The 22,495-nt window shown below is 44.7% G+C and overlaps 1 protein-coding gene across 1 annotated transcript in view; it reads right to left on the bottom strand.

The window, feature by feature from the left end:
- hsf4 (heat shock transcription factor 4) overlaps positions 1–22,495 on the bottom strand; it is a 79,151-nt gene that overhangs the window by 21,513 nt on the left and 35,143 nt on the right. The window contains exons 4-8 of the mRNA XM_072279363.1: positions 21,697–21,821; positions 21,198–21,273; positions 18,699–18,763; positions 4,249–4,348; positions 3,695–3,828 (exon numbers count right to left, since the gene is read on the bottom strand). Of these exons, the coding sequence (XP_072135464.1) occupies positions 3,695–3,828; positions 4,249–4,348; positions 18,699–18,763; positions 21,198–21,273; positions 21,697–21,821 (500 nt within the window). The remainder of the gene's footprint in view (positions 1–3,694; positions 3,829–4,248; positions 4,349–18,698; positions 18,764–21,197; positions 21,274–21,696; positions 21,822–22,495) is intronic.

Here is a 22,495-nt window from a genome sequence, read left to right as displayed (position 1 = left end):
AATTACTACTCTTTGAACACAAACACATGCAAATATTGCTATTTAAAAACTGTTTGCTCTAAGCCCTACGTCGTGTCTAATAACCACACTTGTTCACACCACTGACGCCAGTTAGAAACTATTCTGCAACAGCCAACTGTCCCAATTAAGCGACATAGAGTCCCAAAAATCAAAGGGGATCCTGGCTATTTCCTCGATTAGTTTTTGTTGTTTAAGAGTTACCCCAAATGAGCAGCTTCCCCGATGGACCAATTAACCGAACCCTATATAAATAATATGCTGGGAAAGCTAGTTCTGTTACTGAGGTAGTGTTTATGGGTTCATTGTCCATTCAGAAATCCGATGGCGGAAGAAAGAAGCTGATCCTGAAATATTGAATGTGTCTTCAGGCTCCTGTTCCTCTTCCTTTATGGTAGCAAAGAGAAGAGGGCATGTTCTGGGTGATGGGATACTGCCTTTCTGAGGCATCTCCTTTGATGCTGTGGAGGCCAGTGCCCATGATGTAGTTGGCTGAGTTTACAACTTTCTGCATCCTTATTCCAATCTTGTGCAGTGGCCCCTCCATACCAGACGGTGATGCAACCAATTAGAATGCTCTTCACAGTACATTTGTAAACGTTTGCGAGTGTCTTTGGTGACATACCAAATCTCCTCAAACTCTTAATGAAATATAGCCACTATCATGTCTTCTTTGTACTTGCATTAATATCTTGGGCACAGGACAGATCTTCAGAGCTGTTGATGCCCAGGAACTTGAAATTGCTTGTCCTTTCCACTTCTGATCCATTGACGCTGCTAGTGTGTGTTCCCTCGATTTACCCTTCCTGAAGTCGACAATCAATTCCTTCACCTTAGTGACGCAGAGTGCAAGGTTGGTGCTGTGACACCTCTCAACCAGCTGGTCTATATCACTCCTGTATGCTTCCTCATCTGAAATTCTGCCAATAGTTGCATTGTCAGCAAATTTATACACGGAGTTTGAGCTCTGCCTAGCCACACATTCGAGAGGAGAGCAATGAGCTAAGTGTGCATCCTTAAAATGTACTTATCATGAGTCCTGCAGGACTCTGTGGCGTTCCAAAGTGCATTGGGCTTCTAGGTTTCTCGAGCACCTGAATTTACTAACTTAACTAGAGTCATTAAGTCCTTGTCCCTTCTGTTTAATGTTGCCAAGTTAGTTGTCATTGGCACTGCTTTCTATGATTATTTAATTCAGACTCGCAGTTAGTTCTGTGGCGGAGTCCTTGTGTTGAGAATGATTTGTTTCGCAGCGTCACTCGGTCATGCCACTGGTGCTGGGTTGGTATTCCTATGGATAACCTCCTGTTTCCGTCTCTACCTGGGTTCAGTCGTTGCCAGCGCTCACTCTGACGTGTGCCAGCGTTGACTGTCAGCGAGGAGGAGATGTTATTTCTGACCTGCATTGACTGTGGTCTCCCGGTGAGGAAGTCAAGGAGCCAGTTGTAGAAGGAGGTACAGAGGCCCAGGTTTTGGAGCTTTTTGATTAAAACTGAGGGTATGATTGTGTTGGACACTGAACTGTAATCAATAAACAGCAGCCTGACATAGGTTTAACTATTGTCCAAGTGATCCAAGACCAAATAGAGAGCCAGTGAGATTGCATTGTTGTAGAGCTATTGTGGCGATAGGCAAATTGCAGAAGGTGAAGGTCTTTGCTTAAGCAGTTGATTCTAGCCATGACCAAACTCTCAAAGTCCTTCATCTCATTAGATGTGAGTGCCGCTGGCCAATAGTCGTTGAAGCAGCTCCCCCTGCGCTTCTTAAGGCTCTGGCATGATTGTTGCCTTTTGAAGGAAGCCAGAACCTCCTTGAACACCTTCCACTTGGTTGGCACAGGTTTTCAGTGCCCCATCAGGTACACCATCAGGACCTGATGTCTTGCAAGGGTTCACTCTCTTGAAAATGTTCTGACGGCAGCCTCCGAGACAGTGATCACAGGTCACCAGATGCTGTAGGGATTCACACAGTTGTAGTGTTATTCTTCCTCTCACAGCGAGCATAAAAGGGGTTGAGCTCATCTGGGAGGGAAGGATGTTAGATTTTGCCTGAAAAACCTTTCAGAGCTGATGTGTTTTGATTCCATCTCTAATCTCAATCAGAATTGTTTTCTCACCCTCATTTTAGCTTTCAGTAGGCCGTAAATGGACTTTTTGTAAAGTTCTGTATCACTGGTCTTGAATCCACATACCTAGCCCTCAGAAGAATACAAATCCCCAGGTTCATCCATGGGTTTTGGTTTTGGTATGTCTGGTATGCTTTTGAAGGCACACAGTCATCCACACAGGTCTTGATTGAGTTGGTGACAACTGTGGTGTATTCATTCCGCCTCGAAGATTAATCCCTGCATCTTGTCCAGTCCACTGACTCAAATTAGTCCTGTAAGTGCTCCTCTGTCTCCAGTGATCGTACCTTCTTGGACCTCATCACCAGTGCTGTGGTCTTCTTTCTCTGCTTATGTGCTGGAAGTAGAATATCAGTCAGGTGATTGGACTTTCTAAAGTATTGGCATGGGATGACATGGTAAGCATTCTTGATGGTGGTGTAACAGTGCCCAGGTGTGTTGGCTCCTCTGGTTCCACAGGTGGTATGTTGGTGGTAGTTGTTCAGAGCCTTTTTTCAAGCCGGCCTGCAACGACAGGGAAGGCATCAGGTGCACAATCGTGCCTGCTGATGATGTTGCTCAGCTACTCCAGTACCTGCCTGGTGTCGGCCCGAGGTGGAATGTACACCACTGCCAGGTGGATAGCAGAAAATTCCCTCAGCAGATAAAATGGACACTTGACCCTAGGTGTTCCAGATCGGGTGAGCAGGACGGAGACAGAACCACCATGTTTGTGCACCACAATGAGTTAATCGTAACACATACTCCACCTTCTCTGCCTTTGAAAGACTGAGCTTCCCTGTCTTTGTGGAGAATGGTGAAGCCATCGGGCTGCAGTGCTGCATTCAAAATTGCTGGTGAGAGTCCCTGGTGTCCCTCTGGTACAACAATCATGCTCTGAGGTCTTCAGTTTTATTTTCCAGAGACTGTATGTTCACCAGCAGGATGGTCGGGAGTCTCTGTGTTTCAATCACACCTGTAGCTGGGGGCGGTGTCCCCACTTCCATTTTCTCAAAGGGGAACCGCACTCACAACCCGAGTCTGCGGTCTGCGTTTCGGTGATTTTGGGTATTGATAGTTTCTTTAAGCGTCTTAAAACAATGCTGCTTACTGAGGTACCCATGGATGTGAGCGTGGATTTCATCTGTAGTGACCTAAACAGGAATATTTGATGATTCCCATCGGAGCTGCATGAAAAAAGTTACTACTTAACCTTGCCATCTTACTCGATTAATCTGAGTTGTAGAGTTGTTGAAGGTGAGTCCATAGGTTGTGGAATCAGTTCAGTATTGGGGTGACTGAGGTTTTCCACTCTGATTCAGGAGCCTGATGTTGAAGGTTAATATCTGTTTCTGAACCTGTAGTACAATGAGCCTATAAAAGGTGAAAAGTTGCATTAAGATGAACTAGAATGAAACCAATACAGCATGAAACAGGCAGGCTAGGAATCATTTGTGCATATGCAACTTTTTGCACTTTGCTGTTGAATCCTTAAGGTTAATAGCAGAGCAACTTCCTGCCTTATCCCAATATACAAAGTGGTCTAATTGTCCTTGTACACCAATGACCCACCTCTGCTCCTTCCGTGCAGGCTGACTGGTAGCACCACTGGGCTGGGGGAGATCTGTGATGTCAGAAATGATTGGCCCTTCAGAAACTGGGCTGTTGGTATAGGCTGTGGAGCACAAGGCAGCTTCTGTGGACGGCTGGAAAATTGACCAAGTTAACAACATTACCAATGGAACAGAAGTAACATTTATAAAACCACTATTAGCAATTAGCCCAGACCTGGAAGTATTTCTGTTCATTAAAGAAGAGAAACTGAAACCTGCTGGTAAGTATATACAGGAATATTGAGTAACATAACAGTGAGATTAAGTTAACCCAAGGATAAATAGTCCTCCTACATGCAACACAGAGGCTTGTGCAAAAAATTGGGCTGTCAGCGAAATGCCACAAAGGAATACCCATTACCCCAAACTTCAGGAAGAGGGCGGAGTGAAGTATTGGAAGTTACTGATTATCTGTACTTATAACCCAACCTGAGCTGCACTGAATAGGACAATCACACTGAGACTGCTTTATTATAACAGAATTGTTTGAATGCCAGGAAGCTTGCTACATACCAACTGAATGAAATAGGGATCCTGATGAGGTTCTATTGACAGATGTCGACCATATTTGGTGACAGGAGGCATAGGACTGTTGTCATCCAGCATCAGAGGTCTGCAAGATGAAGAGCAAGATTGATCCAACCCAAGGCTTTGAGCTTATACAGTATTAAATCTGTCTGAACATCACATTGGGCATGCAGTCTACGTGAGGGTTGTCACTTCAGGGGCTGCACTGGCTTTACACAAAATGTTTACTCAATTATGATTTATGTCTGGTTACCGATGATATAAGAATCAGGGTCAAGGTTGTTGGTAGATTTTATTGGCCAAGGCTTTGGCTGCAGTGTTAGTACTCAGACCTAAACTTGTAATTTAAATGTGTAAGGTTTTGTTATGTACAATAGACAACATAGCTGATGTTGAGTAGAATCCAGGATTTTCATCTCCAAAAATGCCCAAAGCAGATTGGATAACAGCTTCAAATTACTATATTTTATAGTACCAGAGGAATGTAAGGCTGTGCTTGCAAGTGATTGTGAACGTTGGTTCAGTAAAATCCCTCATGGAAAGCATTCTCCCTTGAAATGTTCTGGTTTATAAGCAACTCTGAAATTACACAGAATGCAATTAAATTGTATCAAGAAAATTATGCTAACCCACAAAAGTGAATGAAACCAGACTGACTAAGGCAGTGGACTTGGAGACAGTCAACCTTGGAGTCAAGTGAGTATTTGTTTGCTGGTCTCAAGCATGGGAGTTCTTCCAGATACTAGTCAAGCAATAGCTTGTATCCTTAGAATTTTACCTTACACCCAAAGCTCTGCACTCCTACAGCCCGCTCCATCAATACACCCTGTTCCACAGCTAAGGTTGATCCACTGATCAGACCTGTGCAGATGGAAAGGATTAACTGGCCATGGGAGTCCTCAATTCTTGACAGCATGAAGGCTCATGACGTTATATCAAACATGATTAACATGTACAGATAGATCATTACTCCTCCATTCTGAAGAAACACTGAAAGTGACAAGGACAGAGGATACACTTAGGGTGGGGTACTTCAATGTCAGTCACCAGAAATGGCTTTGTGGCACCAGTCTTCGCTCCCAGAAGAGCTCAGTGCCTTTTATGCCCCCTTTGACCATCAAAACATGGAGGCAGCTTCATGAACTCCCACAGCCCACGAAGACCCTGTGATTTTAGTCTCCAAAGCTGACCTGGGAGCGTCCTTCATGAGAGTGAAACCAGGGAAATCATCCGGCCAGAGGGGGTAACTGGCCAAGCACTAAAGACCTGGAGTGTTCACTGATATTCTTAACTGCTCATTTTGGCAGCCCGGTGTACCCATCTGCTTCCAGCAGGCTTCAGTTATACCGATGCCCAAGAAGAACGTGGCAACTTTTTTCAATGACCATTGTCTAGTAGCACTTACATCCACTGTGCTGAAGTGCTTTGAGAGGCTGGTGATGAAACTTATCAACTCATGCCTGAGAAGCAACTCGGATCCACACCAATTTGCCTACCGGAGCAACAGGTACACAGCAGATGCTATTTCGTTGGCTCTTCACTCAACCCTGGAACATCAGGATAATGAAGAAATATATATCAGGATTCTCTGGGTGGACTACAGCTCAGCATTCGTTACTATCATCCCCTCAAAACTAATGTAAGCCTCAAGACCTAGGCCTCAATACCTTCTTGTGCAGCTGGATTCTTGATTTTCTCACACAGCAAAACACCATAGCAAATTCTTAATACATATAAATGCATATGGCAGATGAAGTTGATCCTTGAAACTATTCTAGGAAGGGACAGCATTGGCATCTATCTGGAAAACCTCCCGGCTATATCCCATGTATAAAGTCCAGCAACAGAGCAACTGACTTAAACTGAGGAGTCTTCTTGTAGATCTCATCGTAGGTTAGACCCATCCAGGACCTGCAAGGTCACTCAACGAAATGGAGGTTATATAGTTGGTAAGTTACGTTTATCTTATTTCAATTACATTCATTTTCAGTGATGCTTGCAATGATTTGCTAACTATTTCCACGTAATTAATTTTCTACTTCTAATAATTTTTAACATATATAATCGTTCATTCAATTTTTTAATGGTTTTTGAATGTTTTGAGCATCAGGAACACCAAAAAAGACTTGAGGGCTCTGACAGATGGCAGCAAAGCTAACAGTGTGGCTTTGCCATCTGCTGAAGATTTTCTCAGTAGTTTAGTGGCCCATTCCGGCCTCGCACACATGACCTGATTGTGGTGGGTGAGCCAATGGCTTCGCCAAACGTTTGCTGACTGCATCCAAGATTTCACTCAGCAAGATCTTCTCTGGGGAGACATTCTGGGTATGTGAGGGGCAGTTGGATATCTCAGTTGTGATACAAGATTCATGTTGAGTTTGTTGGCTTGTCTGAGCGTACGTGCGTGCATGTATGCATACACACATGTATGGAAACCAAACAGTTAGGATTTGGAAATAATCCCTATATCAGCAAAGGAAGAATAAGGCTGGTACTTTTGATATCCGTCCTTTAAGTGATAGACATTGGAGTGCGTAGTTCAGATTTTGCAATGCTTTTTAGAGCAACATAAACAAAACACTGCAGGAACTCAGACAACATGGATAGAAGGTTGGCTGACTGCAGGAGGCAAAGAGAGGAAAATATAGGGGACCCTCTTCTGGTTGGCTGCAAGTGACTAATGGTGTTCTGCAGCGCTCGCTTCCTTTCACGTTATATGTCAGTAATATGGATGACAGAATTGATGGCTGCGTGGCCAAGTTTGTGGATGATATGAAGATAAGTGGAGGAGTAGGTGGTATTGAAGAAGCAGGAAATCTGCAGAAAGACTTAGATTTGCTAAATGGGCAAAAGTAGTAACAGATTGAATATAGTTGAGGGAAGTGTATTGATTTGTTTGTTTATTTATTTGGAGGTACCATGTGGAATAGGCCCTTCTAGCCTTTCAGGCCGCACTGCCTCACAATGACTGATTTAACTGCAGCCTAATCACAGGACTGTTTACAATGACCAATTAACCCAGCAACTGGTGTGTCTTTGGACTGTGGGAGGAAACCGGAGCACCTGGAGGAAACACACAGTCATGGGGAGAGTACACAGACAGCAGTGGGAATTGAACCCGGGTCACTGGTAGTGAAAAGCTTTGCGTTAAGAACTAAGCTATTGTGCCGGCCTGTGTATGGTCATGCACTTTCTCAGAAGGAATAAAGGCATAAATTATATTCTAACCAGAAGAAAATTCAGAAATAAGACGTGCCAAGGGACATGTGAGTCCTTGTGCAGGATTCCCTTAAGGTTAACTTACCCTCAGGGTCCTCCAAGAGGGAAGAAGAATGATGGACCCAATCGGATGGATACAGTTAATTACAGGGAACGACTACGAACAAGAGCTAGGATAAGAGGCTCTGAGTGTCCAGTGTGTTGGTGCGGGAGAGCGTTTTCCAGCATTAAAGGTTTACGAGTCCACCAAGCAAAGTTCAGGTGCTATTCCATCCCAGTGGATGAAGATGAGATTACTTCACCAAGCACAGATGATGTGGTTTTTTCAACCACTTAATCACAAGCCACAGCGATTCGCTCTGGAGAGAGTCATCATACTCCCGGTCAGACGAGAGATAACCCAGGTCAGGTTTCAGACCACAGTACCCAGGTAGATCCTTTGCATGATGGTGATGGTGAGGAGGTAGAGAAGAAGAGGAAGGTCAAGTGGCCAGCAATGGCAGATGAGAAGGCTTGGCATGTATTTGATGAGGATGTCAGTATGATGTTGGAGAACACTCTCAGGGGAACGTCAAAGAGAAAATTGGAAGTGATGGGCGATCTACGATGTTGGAAAGTACAGGTTTGACTTGTTTGAGTTGAAGAAAGCAAAGCCTACACAGCAACCAAGCAGGCACCAGAAGAAGATTAGTAGGTTGAGGAGAGAGCTTAGACCGTTGAGACAGAGGTGGAAGGTAGCAAGTGAGGGTGACAAGCCAGGGCTTGCTGATCTCCGAGAGCATTTTCGAATAAAGTTAGCATCACTCCATCATGCAGAGTCACAATGTAAAAAGAGAAAGAAGAGAGAGAAGGCAAGAAAGTCGTTCTGTGAGAACCCTCACGAGTTCACAAAGAAACTGCTTGAACAAAGTAAGAGCGGGCAGCTTAACATCTCTCAACAAGAACTTGAGGATCACCTGGCAAGCACTTACTCTAACGAACAGCGGGAGGCTCCTTTGCTTGACACTTCAGGGCTTGTGGAGCCTACCAAGCCAGGAGTGAAGTTCGATTTGTCAGAACCCAAACTGGCAGAAGTCGAACGGTTCATCAGAAAGACGAGGTCAGGCTCAGTGCCAGGACCTAATGGAGTGCCGTATAAGGTGTTCAAGAAGTGTGAACAGCTGAGGAAATACTTGTGGAGATTGTTAAAGGTGGTGTGGAGACAAGGTGTTGTTCCTTTGTCATGGAGTGAGGCTGAAGGAGTATACATCCTGAAGGAAGAGAATTCTTCTACATTGAATCAGTTCCGACCAATTTCACTCCTGAATGTAGAGGGGAAGATTATGTTTGGCATTCTGGCAGAAAGAATATCTTCATTTGTGATAGAGAATGGATTAGTAAATACATCTGTGCAGAAGGCAGGAATACCAGGCTTCCCAGGATGCCTTGAACATTCTAGTATGATATGGCATACCATCCAGGAGTCAAAAAGGTTGAGAAGAAACCTGGCTGTAGTTTGGCTTGATCTGGCAAATGCGTATGGTTCTGTTCCCCATGTCCTGATTGAGTTAGCGATGGAATTCCTATGGATTCCTGCTAAGGTGAAGAACTCTGTTATGCAGTACTACAACGATTTTCAGATGAGGTTTTCCACTCTGCAGTTTACAACTAGGTGGCAGAGCTTGGATGCTGGAATCCCAATGGGATGTGTGATTTCACCCATCCTTTTTGTGTTAGCCATGGAGGTCATTGTGAGGGCTGCAGAATCAGTGGGACCAGGTGTCGCACTTGATGGTGGAGGGGAGTTACCACCAATACGAGCGTTCATGGATGATCTCACCCTTTTGGGTCCCAGCACGGAGGCAGTGGAAACCGTACTATCTAGACTCGAGGAGCTAATGGATTGGGGAAGAATGAAGTTCAAGACCAAGAAGTCAAGGAGCCTTGTTCTTAGGAGAGGAAGGCTGGTTGACTTTCACTTCACCCTTTGTGGAGAGGAGATTCCATCCATTCAGGACCAACCAGTTAAGAGCCTCGGGCGATGGTACATAGAGGAGCTGAGAGACACCCAGAGGGTTCAAGAGACAGGAGATCAGATCAGCAGAGGTCTGATGTCTGTTGACAAGTGTGGCTTGCCTGGCAAGTTGAAGTTGTGGTGCTTGCAGTACGGACTGATGCCACGGATAATGTGGCCACTAACTGTCTATGAAGTGGCAATGTCCCATGTTGAGGCAATGGAACGGAAGATCAGCAAGTATGTGAAGAAGTGGCTTGGAGTACCGAGCAGCCTCACCAATGTTGCAATCCACATTAGCCAGACAAAGCTTACCATCCCAGTGCAATCCCCTGTTGAAGAGGTCAAGGTAGCCAAGTTAAGATCATCCTTGATGCTTCGAGACTCAAAAGACCCTGTCATCAAGAACACCCAGCCGGATGTGAGATCAGGCAGGAAGTGGTCAGCCCGTGTAGCAGTTGATGAGGCAGAGTCTAGATTGAAGCACAAGGAGATGGTTGGGGCTATCCAGCTGGACTGCCAGGGACTTGGATGGACAACCCACAAGTGGTGGTCATCTTCTACAGGTAAGGAGCGCCGTGAGCTTGTAACACAAGAAATACAAGAGGTAGAAGAGGAGAAGAAGTTAACTAAAACAGCTGGCCTGGCCAGACAGGGGGCTTGGACCTGATGGGAAAGTGTTGAACAATGACACCTATCTTGGAATGTTCTGTGGCAGATGGAACCGCTCCGCATTTCTTTTCTATGCAGAGCAGCGTACGACCTGCTCCCAACACCTGCCAACCTCAGCACCTGGTATGAAGATAAGACAGACAGGTGTGCTGTTTGTGGTGAGAAGGGAACACTTCAACATATTTTGAGTGCATACAGAGTCAATCTTTCCAGCGGCATGTACACTTGGAGACATAACAAGGTTCTCAAAGTTGTAACAGAAGCGGTTGAGCGGAGAGTATTGTAGCACAACTTATCTCATGCCCCATGCTGCACAGAACATCACATATCATTTGTGAAAGGAGGCTCCAAGTCAAGGGTGTACAGCACAGGCTCACAATCAAGCATACTTTCTTCAGCCAATGATTGGTGTGTCAAGGCCGACCTGGACGGGAAAGGCAGTTTCCCAGAGCAAATAGCTTTCACCACATTGCATCCAGATATAATCGTATGGTCTGACACCAGTAGAGAAGTGGTTATTGGTGAACTCACAGTCCCCTGGGAAGACAACATCGATGAAGCCCATGAGCGCAAGTTAACCAAGTATGCAGAATTAAGATCAGAGTGCAGAGACAGAGGGTGGAAGGTCTCATGCTATCCATTCAAAGTAGGCTGCCGTGGGTTTATTGCGTTCACTTTCCAGAAGTGGCTGAGTGACCTTGGCTTCACTAGAAGAGAGATCAAGTCAACCAGCAGAGCTGTAGCTGAGGCAGCAGAGAAAGGATCGGCATGGGTGTGGACCAATTATGTCCAGAGGGGCAGATAGTCAGACAGTGTATATATATCTTGCAAACCCTTCAGTAGTTGCATAGACACCTGAAGAGTAGACTATCTGTTGGATGGAAGTGACCAACAACTCTGATAGAGGCAGATGCCGAGTTTTTAAGCTCACCGGTGGGAGGTGGTGCTTTAGCACTGCTGACCCACCACCTCGAGGGAGTCTTGATCATAAGCGTGCCGAAACTCCTGAAGACAGGTGGCAGATCAACTGATGATCCCACTGGTGATAGCACAGGACAGTTAACATCTTAGTCCACCTGTATTTTTTAACTCTTAACAGGTTGGGTTGGCAGTAAGGAAGGTAAATGCATTCATTTCAAGAATGTGAAAGTACATACTGTACGTAATGCTGACGGTTTATAAGGCATTGGTCAGACTGCATTTGTCAACATGCAGAAGCTGCTCACCTCTTTCATGAGCAACAAAAAGCCCATCGAGGGGTTGCTTAAGCAGCCAGAGTTTTCAGATAAGCAACACACACAAAATGCTGGTGAATGCAGCAGGCCAGACAGCATCCATAGGAAGAAGCACAGTCACGTTTAGGGCCGAGACCCTTTGTCAGGACTAACTGAAAGAAGAGATTTGAAAGTGGGAGGGGAGGGCGAGATCCGAAATGATAGGAGAAGACAGGAGGGGGAGGGAGTTTTCAGATAAGGATGTGCTAGCATTGGAGATGGTCCAGAGGAGGTTCACGAGAATGATCCTGGGAATGAAAGGGTTAACATATGAGAAGTGTTTTATAGCTTTGGGTCTATACTCACTGGAGTTTAGAAGAGTGAGAAGTGATCTCGCTAAAACTTAACAAACACTGAAAAGCTTAGATAGAGTGGACATGGAAAGGATGTTTCCTCTAGCGAGGGAGTCCTGGACCAGAGAACACACCTCAGAATAGGACGTCCTTTTAAAAGACAGACGAGGAGGAATTTTTTCAGCCAGAGGGTGGTGAACCTGTGGAATTCATTGTCATAGATGGTTTTGGAGGCAGTTGTGTATTTAATATTTCAGTAACATTGTAAATATATTGTTTCAGTAAGCATTCTTTACTTGTTTAAATAATTATGGTTTATATATAAAAATACATGACTCGCATCCCGGACTCCCTTGGTTTTGCTTTCAATTTGTTTATGTTTATGAGTTACAGAACGTAACAGCGGTGATGGGCAAGTTTTAAACAAATCTGAGACGACTACCTACCCATTGAAGCACAGTGAGACAATCAAATTAACAAAAAGTGCAGCATGGGTTTTCTGCAGAAAAGGACATGATAGAGTTGAAAAAGAGGTAGAAAAAAAGACAAATTCACAAGTTCATAAACAGTGAGTACCTGGTGATAATAATCATAAATTCGTGAACAAAGGAAAGTAGAAATGGCTGGCTACATTGGAATGATAGACACATTTGATTGCACGAGAGATAACTGGATATTGTATATTGAGCAGATTGAGCAGTATTTTGAAGCAAAAGAAATAGCCAATGAGAAGTGAGTGTCAGTTTTGCTGAGTGCACTGGATTTAAAGGCATGTAGTTTGTTCTGAAGTTTAATTGCTTCAACCAAACCAGCCAAGATGAGCTTTGGTAATATCATGAAAGTAATGCAAGAACATTTAGAAATGAAGCCATTGTTGACTGCAGAACGGATTAGGTTTCATAACGGGATCAAAAGGAAGGGGAGCCCATTACAGTGTACGTGGTTGAATTAAGGAGATTGTCTGAACATTGTCAGGTTGGTAATGAGTTTAATGGTGCAATGAGAGATCACTTAGTTTGTGGAAACTTACAAGAAAGCATTCAAAAGTAGCTGCTAACTGAAACACAACTTACATTTAAAAGAGCAGCTGAAATAGCTGTATCAAAAAAAAACAGTAGAAGTGAGCGGCAAATTAATTAAAATGGAACTGGACACCTACTCGGCTATTTCAGCCATTCTACAAAGTGAGATTGAATGTCATTTCAAAGATACTAAGCCGAAGCCTGCAGATATCCGACCGAGAGCTTATACTGCAGAAAATATAACTCCTGTGGGAATGACATTCGCAACTGTGAAATACAACAATCAACAAGCCAAATTGGGCTTGTACGTGGTAAAAACAGGAGGGTCAGAACTGTAGTGGCATGACTGGCTGAGCCAATCACAACTTAACTGGAGATCTAGTCACCAACTGTATGCCACATCCCTTGTCAACCAAAAGGGAATTAAGAAAAGCAGTGGTCAAGGATGGCATTGGAAAACTCAAACATATCAAAGGTAAAATAATGTTAAACACCACAGCCAAGTTTTACAAAGTCTGTCCATTTCCTTATACCATCAGTGATAGAGTAGCCACTGAGCTGGATAGCATGGAGCTGGAGAAATTCTCTCCAAGGTTGAATGGAGTCCGAGGGCAATGCCAGTGATCTCTCCAGCCTAGAAGAATGGTTCTGTCAGGATCTACCAAGATTTTAAGTTCACCATCAATCCGGTACTGAAAGTAGAGCAATACCCTCTGTCCAGGTCAGAGGATACCTTTGCAAACCTTTCTGGAGACACAGGGAGTGTGAATGTTGTGTTAGAGCACTATGGAAGTTGGGAGAGAGCATAAAAGGAGCAGATTCTGGCAAGCCTGGTCTTTTTTAGAAGGTGCAGGTGCCGTAGGGGTCAGATTCTGGCAAGCCTGGTCTTTTTGAGATGGTGCAGGTGCCGTAGATGTCAGCATCAAAGCCCTAAACTCAGCTGCAAATAAGAGGGAGACAGGCTCAAGCAGAGCGGCCACAGTTTGAGTGAGCCAGTGGGAGAATGGGAAGGCTTTGGCTTAGCAGGCTTCAGCATGAACGCGTGGAGGCACAGTTACGAAGAGGTAATCCTCGTTATTTAAGTATAGAGTAGTCACAATGAAATGCTCCTCCAGTCAGACGTGGGAATTCAGGATACCTGACGGTTTCTCTGATGACTACTCCTGCGGGAAGTGCACCCAACTTCAGCGCCTGACTGATGGGGTCAAGGTGTTTGAGCTGGGGTTGGATGTACTCAGAATCATTTGGGTGCTGGAGCTATTCTAGACAAGACATTTTGAAGAGGTGGTCACACCCAGAGTACTGCCTTCAGACAGTAGACGAGTGATCACCAGGAGAGGGAAGGGGATTAGGAAGTCAGTGCAGAGTTCCCCTGTAGCCATTCCCATTGGGAACAAGTATACCTCTCTGGATACTGTGGGGGGGGGGGAGGTATGATCCATTAGACCACAGCAGCAGCAGCCAGGCTGGTGGCAACTGTGGCTCGACAGGGAAGGGTAAAGTTAGGCAGTATGGTAGTTATAGGGGAGTCGATAGGGGACAGAAAGGACATCCTGAGACCACAAAAGAGACACCAGGGCAGTTTGTTGCCTCCCAGTTGCTTGGGTCCATGATGTATTGGAGCAGCTGCAGGATATAGATAAGGAGGAGGGGGAAACAGCCAGAGGTCTAGGTGCATATTGGTGGCAATGACATGGGCAAAAAAAGGGAAGAGGTCCTACACAGTGAGTATGTAGAGTTAGGGAAGAAGCTGAAGAGAAGGACCTCCAAGGCCGTAATCTCTAGATTTCTGTGCCACCAGCGAGTGCAGGTAGGAATGGGGTGATAGCACGGATGAATGAGTGGCTGAAGAGGACAAGGTTTCAAGTTCTTGGATCATTGGAACCATTTCTGAGGAAGGGGTGACCTGTACAAAAGAGACATGTTGCACCTGAACTGGAGGAGAACCAAGATCCTGGCCACAAGGTTTGCTGAGGCTACTCGGAAGAGTTTGAAATACTTTTGCTGAGGGGTGGGAACCAGAGCCCCAGGTCAGCTAGGGATTGGACTGGAAAATAGTTGTCAGGGAAAGTGTTGGAAGGCTAAAATCAAAATAATTGGTACTGTATGTTGAGTCAGATAGATTGAAGTGTATATATTTCAACACTGGAGTACGATGGATAAGGGTGACGAACTTAGACCATGAATCAGTACATGGAACTACGATGTTGTAGCCATTACTAAAGCTTGGTTGAGAGAAGGTGATTAATGTACCAGATTTTCAAAGTTTTAGAAAAGACAGAGGAGGTAAACGAGAGGGGGTGAAGGTGTACTACTAATGAGGGATAGTATGACAGCTGCTCTCAGGGGAGACACAACGGAGGGGTCAGACACTGAGTCCATTTCAATGGAACTCAGGAATAGGAAGGGTGTAATCACACTGATGGGATTGTACTACAGACCATCCTCACCCCCCGCCCCCAATAGTCTCCGAGACATTGTGGAATGGATACATAATCAGATTAAGGAAATGTCTAAAAATAATAGGGTTATTGTCATGGGGGATTTCAACTTCCCCAATATAAATTGGGACCTTTTTAGTGCTAGGGGTTCACATGGGGCTGAATTTGTTAAGTGTATCCAGGAAGTTTTCCTAAATCAATATGTGGCTGGTCTAATGAGAGGAGGGGCTGAACTGGACTTGGTGCTGGATAGTGAGTCTGGCCAGGTGACTGACCTTTCAGGGGGTGAAAAGTTAGGGAACAGTGATCTCAAATCCTCATCTTTCTGGATAGTTATAGGTAAGGATAGGTATGGTCTTTGTAGGACAGTTTTAAATTGGAGAAGGTCAAATTATGAGGGCATTAGGTTGGAACTAAGGATTGTTAATTGGGAACATCTTTTCTCAGGCAAATCCACATTAGACCTGTGGAGGGTGTTTAAAGATCAGTTGAACAGAGTACAGGAAAGGTATGTTCCTGTTAGAAAGAAGGACGGGGACAGAATGAGAAGAGAACCTTGGATGTCCAGAGGGGTGATGAATTTAGTCAAGAAGAAAATGGAAAAGGATGTAAAGGTTTGGAAATTGGGATCAAACGAAGTACGAGGAGTATAAAGAAGCCAGAAAAGAAGAAGGGAATTAGGAAAGTCAGGAGGGGGCCACAGAAAGTTCTTGGCAAGTACAATTAAGGCATTCTATACACACATCAAAAGCAAGAGGCTAACGAGGGAGAAGATGAGACCACTCAAGGATAAAGGGAGGAAGATTTATTTGGATGTAGAGAATGTGTGTGAGGTACTTAAATGAGTACTTTGCTTCGGTATTTACCAAGGGAGGACCATGAGATCAGTGCTGAGGGTATAAATATATTAGGGCGTTTAGGTATCAAGGAGGAGGATGTGTTGGGTCTCCTAATGAGGATTAAGGTGGATAAGTCCTCAGGGCCTGACGGGATTTACCGGAGGTTATTGAAGGATGCAAGAGACAAGATTGCCGGGCCCTTGACCAGTATCATTGTGACCTCTCCAGGCACAGGCAAGGTTCTGCAGATTGGCAATGGTGAACGTTTTCGCTCGATTTAAGAAGGGAACAAGGGAAAATCCTGGGAACTATAGACTGGCGAGTCTTACGTCCGTTGTAGGGAAATTGCTGGAGAAAATTCTTAGGGATGAGCATTTGTAAACTCATGGCCTACTTAGGGAGAGCTGGCATGGCTTTGTGCAAGGCAGGTTGTGCCTTACCAACTTGACTGAGGTTTTCTGGAGTTGCAAAACACAGCAGAAGCCAAGTCATTGGGTATATTTAAAGCGAAATCTGGTTTAAGATGGCGCTGCTGAAGGCAAGCAAGATCATCCAGGTAAACACTAGATCCTTTTTCAGCTTACTGGTAGCTCAAAAGGCAAGAAATTTGACTGAAAACATTATTAATACCTTTTCTGAAGTAAATTGTGGTAAACAATCTGCACAAACAACAAAGAGGTGAGAGAAGCTGACTGGAGGGATGAGGCGTGCTGGTGTGTTGCAAAGTTGAAATGTAACGTATTGGAGACAGGGTCACAGATGGAGTTGGAATTAGCGATTTGAAGAGGAGTCATCAAGGCAGAGGAGCTTCGACGCTCATCCAACTAACCCGGATGCGACATTGGATGGCTCTGAGTGCTGACTCGATTTGGTGACGTCAAGAACAGCTTCGGAATGGGCAGTGAGGTCTAGGCCACTGCGGCAGCTCCTCAGTCCTAATGTGAGGTATGATCTGCTGTCTGGACAATTTAAACGTAGGCCCAGGCAGACTGGAAAGGCAAGGTGTCAGGACCAGAGGTGAGGAGTGGGCTGATTTCGTGCTGGGGCTGTGAGACTGTCGAGTCTGCTGTGTTTCATGTCTGTGAGCTTCGCAGTGGTTTGCCCTGCTAATATGATGAACAGAAACCAAGGCTTTGGGCCTATTCTGGGCTGCTCCGGGGGTTCAAAGGCTCATTTATTATCAAAGTATGTGTGTGCATGCAATATATAACTCTGAGATTCTTCTTTTCCAGATAGCCACGAAACAAAGAAAAACATAGAAGTCAGTACAAAGAGAAACAGCAAACTCAACCCCCCCACCACACACACAAAATAGAACATACGATCATCACCCCCCCCCACTCCCAATCTAAGGATTTAATTTGGTTCAGAATACTGTTGCTGGTTTCTATTGTTTGCATAATTTGTGTTCATTTGGGTTCTTTTGGACGACTTGTTTTGTGGCTGCCAGTAAGCAGACAGATCTCGAGGATTGTATCATTTATATGTACTTCGATAGTAAATGTACGCCGAATCTTTGAAGGTTGATAGGTTCTTGATTAGTAAGGGCATCGAAGGCTATGGAGGGAAGACAGGAGAATGTACAGAAGACCATAAGATACAGGAGCAGAATGAGGGCCATTTAGCCCATCAAGTCTGCTCTACCATTTCATCTTGACTGATCCAGTTTTCCTTTCGGCCTCAATCTCCTGCCTTCTCCTGTACCTGTTAATGCCCCAACAAATCAAGAACCTATCAACCTTCACCTTAAATGTATCCAATGATTTGACCTCTACAGCTGGCTGTGGTAATGAATTCCACACTCTGGCTAAAGAAATTCATCTCCATTCTAAAAGGATTTTGAGGCCGTGTCCTCTGGTCTTAGCTTCCCCTCCGTAGGGCTGGGAGGGATAATACATCAGCACTGTGGAGTGGTGGAGCACACTCAACAGGTCGGATGATCATTTCTGCTCCTGTGTCTTATGGTATTATGGTTCGGGCAGTGTCTATGGAGAATAATATACAGTCAATGTTTTGGGCTGAGACTTTATGTTGCAAGGCTTTGCAACATCTTCTGTTGCTTTCAGTAACTTCATCACTTGAACACATACAGTACACCGATTTACATCACATACAATTACTGCCCTGATATCTATCCAGGGGGAGATACCGTCTATTCTTGGGGATTCTGATTACTTGCTGCCAATGGAATGTGCAATAACATTCCCAGGATCTGAAGTTTATTCCATGGTAAGGGTAACGAGTTTAGCTTTTACTGAACACAAGTTATATTCCATTCCAGCCGGGCACTTGGCATTTTAAAAACTCACGTTTCCTCGAGATCAGCTTTTGAGCACGCTACTGAACAAACATGTAAAGCTGTCAGCTTTCAGGTTCTGAATATCAGTGATCAGCATCATCTTCCTCCGTGCTCCAGGCAGATTACAGGAAACAAATGTTCTCCTAGCCCCAGACCCGAGTCCCAAGAACAATGGAGTGTGAGCTGGCAAGGCTTATTGTACATCATGGTGGAATATCTGCTCACCGCAGCAGAGAGCCCTGAATGAATGGGTCATCAGGTCTTACTCAGCATTCTGAACCTACTGACTCATCGTTCTCATGGTAACAGGTCAGCTGACCATTCAGAGTTGAGCCTGGCCAGTGAATGGGAATCAGTCACACTCTGGTGATCTCAGTACTTACAGCTTTCTCTTCAGCCCCATGCTGCCATGGTTTGATTGCAGTTGGCTGAGCAGGAACTGAATCAGCTGTTAACAGAGATCAAAGGCAAGTGTTAGCAGAGTGAGTCAGCGTATGACCTGTCACACTCTCCATCCAATGTTAATCACCTGGTCAGGGTTAAAGCTGATTCTGCACATTCTCCCCGTGGCCACTCACCTCCAGCCTGAGCTCCCTCACTCAGTCCTGTGTTTACCCCACTTCCTGACCACCCTACATAACTATGTCTCAACAAACCCCCAAACATTTTCCCTGCTGTGACACATCCACACCTCTCATTCCCTCACAGTCTTTCTCATCCCTCTGCAGTATAAAATCATTTTGCAGGTCAATATGCTGTCAGGCCTGTTGATATGGTGGCAACTACCTGAAGATGAACACTAGTGCTCTGGAAAGAAAGGGCTGACTTTCTCTTCCATGCAGGCCCTGGTGGAAGACATGACTGGTCCGTTGACTTCCTCCTGCACTGTATCAGTTGAGTGATTCAAACAACCGACTTTAATTTCAGTTTGTTAACACTTGTGTCCGCCAACAAGTTGGAGATGAGATGAAGCAGCTGTCTGGCCTCAGAGCAAACAGAGTTAACTCACTCAGTAAACCATCTGTTTGAAGAGTGGCCAAAATTGAATTTGTGAAAGAAATAACAGCAACTTCTCCCAGTTGAAGTAGTGTAATTTTGCTAGAAAAGTGCAGTAAATTGAGGATTGTTTGAATCAGTGCAGAAAGCAGCCAGCTAACCCATCAAGTCTGTGTCTATCCTTACCACAGCAATCATGTTAGTGCCATGTCAGCAAAGCCAATAATTATTTTCACATTTCCTAGCAACTTACACGAAGGACTTTGAACTATCGACTCAAGGCTGCCTCCCCGGCAATCCCCTCAATCCCTGCACTTGGATTTCCTCTCAAGAGCATTCGGTTTCCCTTTCGAAGTCCTGACTGACCCTGCTTCCACCACTCTGATAGACAGCTCCCCCGGTCATAAGTAATGTCACTGTAAGAACATTTTTACTCAAACTCCCTTGCAGCTTTTGCCCAAAACTTTAAATCTGTCTGCCCTGAAGGGATAGGTTTCCTTCTATTCTTAAACACAAGAGATTCTCCAGATGCTGGAAATCCAGAGTAACATGCACGCGTCCTGATGAAGGGCCTCAGCCCGAAACATTGACTGTCTATTCCTCTCCATTCCTGACCTGCTCATTTCCTCCAGCATCTTACGTCTGATCCTCCTCCTGTTCTTACCATCTAAACCAGTCATAGTCAGTTTCAAAGTTTGGGGCAAAAGCTGCAAGGCTTTAATTAATTGTATTAACTTTAATAATTGTCCACTCAACTTTCGTTGCTTTTAGAGTAATGCCTGTTCCCCCAGTCTAACTTTGCTGCTGTATCCCCTTGTGTATCCAGCAAGCTTTCCCTGCTCCCTCAGAAGGACCTTTCACATCCTTCCTAAAGGCCGTTGAATAGAATGGGGTGCAACACTCCAGAGGCAGCCTTCGCTGCGTTTTGTATAGGCTGAACACAATCTGCTGCATTTGACACAATTTACTTTATTGCACAAAAGTCTTTGGCACATAAGATATAGCTAGGATGCCGAAGACTTTTCCACAGTGCTGTATTTGTTAACGTGGAGCGGACAGCGAGTTGGTCAATCTGGTGGGAGCAAAGGATGTTGGGAATGGTGGGAGGGGTGGGGCAGGGGGTGGTGCAGGTGCAGTCACGCCCGGCCCTGAGACACCAGGCAAGGCCACTTAATTTCAGCTGGTTTATTGATCATTACAGAATATTTTTCTGGTGCTTCCTGCTCTCTCCCCTCTCCTCTCTTCTTTTCCCAACCATGATTCCCCTCTCCCTGTCCCCTGCCCCCTCTCAGTCCACAATAGAGACCCCTATCAGAATCAGATTCATCACTCACATATACAGTATCATGAAAGTAGTTCTGTTTTGTAGCAGCATTACGGAGCAATACATAAAATTACTATGGTACCATGTAAAAGTCCTAGGCACACTAGCTAGATATATGTGCCTAAGATTTTTGCTGAGTACTATTTCTCAGTCACATTCAACAATGCCATCACCAGGCTTATATTACAGTGAAATTACCAGTTATCTGCATCTGTACTGGAAAAGCACTGTCACTCTACACAGTATTTCATCAGGACAGCATTCATATTGTGAATGTGTGGGCTGTTGTACTGGGAAATTAAAAGACTTCATAAACTAAATTTCTCAGGTGAACTTGCTCTTTTATCAGACTGAGTGACTGGTAGTTTAGGCAGTTTTTCTGTTGGGAAGGAGGGCAATATCAAAAGGAAGGACTGTTTTTGTACATTTTCTGATGCTGGGTTCTGGAACCAAACTCCCAAGGATCTGGGAGGAGGTCCCCACAAATTACCCCAGCCACCAGCAACCGACAGGACCGACACATTCTTTCAGGAGCGGTCTGACCCTGAACGGAAACTCCCACCTTGTTGATCACTTTCTGCTGCTGACTGTGCTTCTGCTGAAGAGACACGACTTCTCGCCACAAAACTTCATTCTGACTGAAGAGGAACAGAGTGTTAAAGACAATCCTACCCAAACTCTGAATAAAGACAGTCTTACTGAAAGCTCAGAGGAAGCTGCTGAGGCGACTGCATTAACAACTTTTGGAGAGGCTTTTGGACAGGTTCACGGCTAGTAAACGTTCAGAAGGATACGAGCCAAATGCAGGCAAGTGGGACTGGCTCAGATAGGCATCTACATCAGCATGGGCAAGTGGGACTGAAAAGCCTCACTCTGTACTCTACGACTCCATATCTGGGATTGGCCTGATACATTTCGTGTCCATGTTTACAACTGAACTACAGGATTTGAATCTGGATTTTAGATCCATTTTGGACATCCAGTCTCTCGTTAGATGGACGTAACCAGATCTCATCTCATTACTTCATGTTTAATTTCAGTGCCCCGCAGCAGGTACTAACTGTTTCATGTCCTTTAGTCGACAGTCCATGCTCTCCTGATGACCTCGCATTAGCTGCATGTCGTACAACAGCTTGCTGACGTCCTCCTGGCGTACTTTGGTCTCTTCACTCTTCACAACTGATACCTGGGGTGGAAAGAAAAGAAACTGAGGCTCATTATGGGCTTGCAGTCGACTAAGGAGGAGCAGACATTGGGTCACAAGTGCTCACTCCATCCAGATGATAAGCACTCATGAAATATTATGCATCTTAACCTGGAAAAATTCCTGTCTAATTCCAAAAATATTCGTATACAGGAGTCCCCTGCTTTACAAACGTTCGCTTTACGCCACTTCACTTTTACGAAAGGCCTACATTTGAACCTGTTTTCGCTAACTAAAAGAGGATTTTAGCTTTTACGAAAAAAGACGCCTGCTTTAAACTTGTGTTTATCCCGAGAAAGACTACCATGAACGTGAAGCCTTGTGCGGGCAGGTGTGTGCGCAGGTGTGTGTACGTGCTGATTCTTTTTCTACAAATCGGTTTTGGCTAAATCTTCCTGATTCTGTTAAGTGAGACTACATTGTACATACATTATTTCTCCTTTATATAGGCTGTGTATTTATCACATCATTCCTGCTTATAGATTAGATCAGATTAGATTCAACTTTATTGTCATTGTGCTGAGTACAGATACAAAGCCAATGAAATGCAGTTAGCATCTGACCAGAAATGCAAAGAATAGTGTTATTTACAAAATAACTGCAAATTAAAAAAGTGCTACAGCACACAAGTATAAAGGTACTGAAACAGTACAATA

Source organism: Mobula birostris, chromosome 15 (genome assembly GCF_030028105.1).
Source record: "Mobula birostris isolate sMobBir1 chromosome 15, sMobBir1.hap1, whole genome shotgun sequence".
NCBI lineage: Eukaryota > Metazoa > Chordata > Chondrichthyes > Myliobatiformes > Myliobatidae > Mobula > Mobula birostris.
The sequence above is the reverse complement of the archived record's forward strand: the minus strand, read 5'-3'. Positions and strand labels throughout refer to the sequence as shown.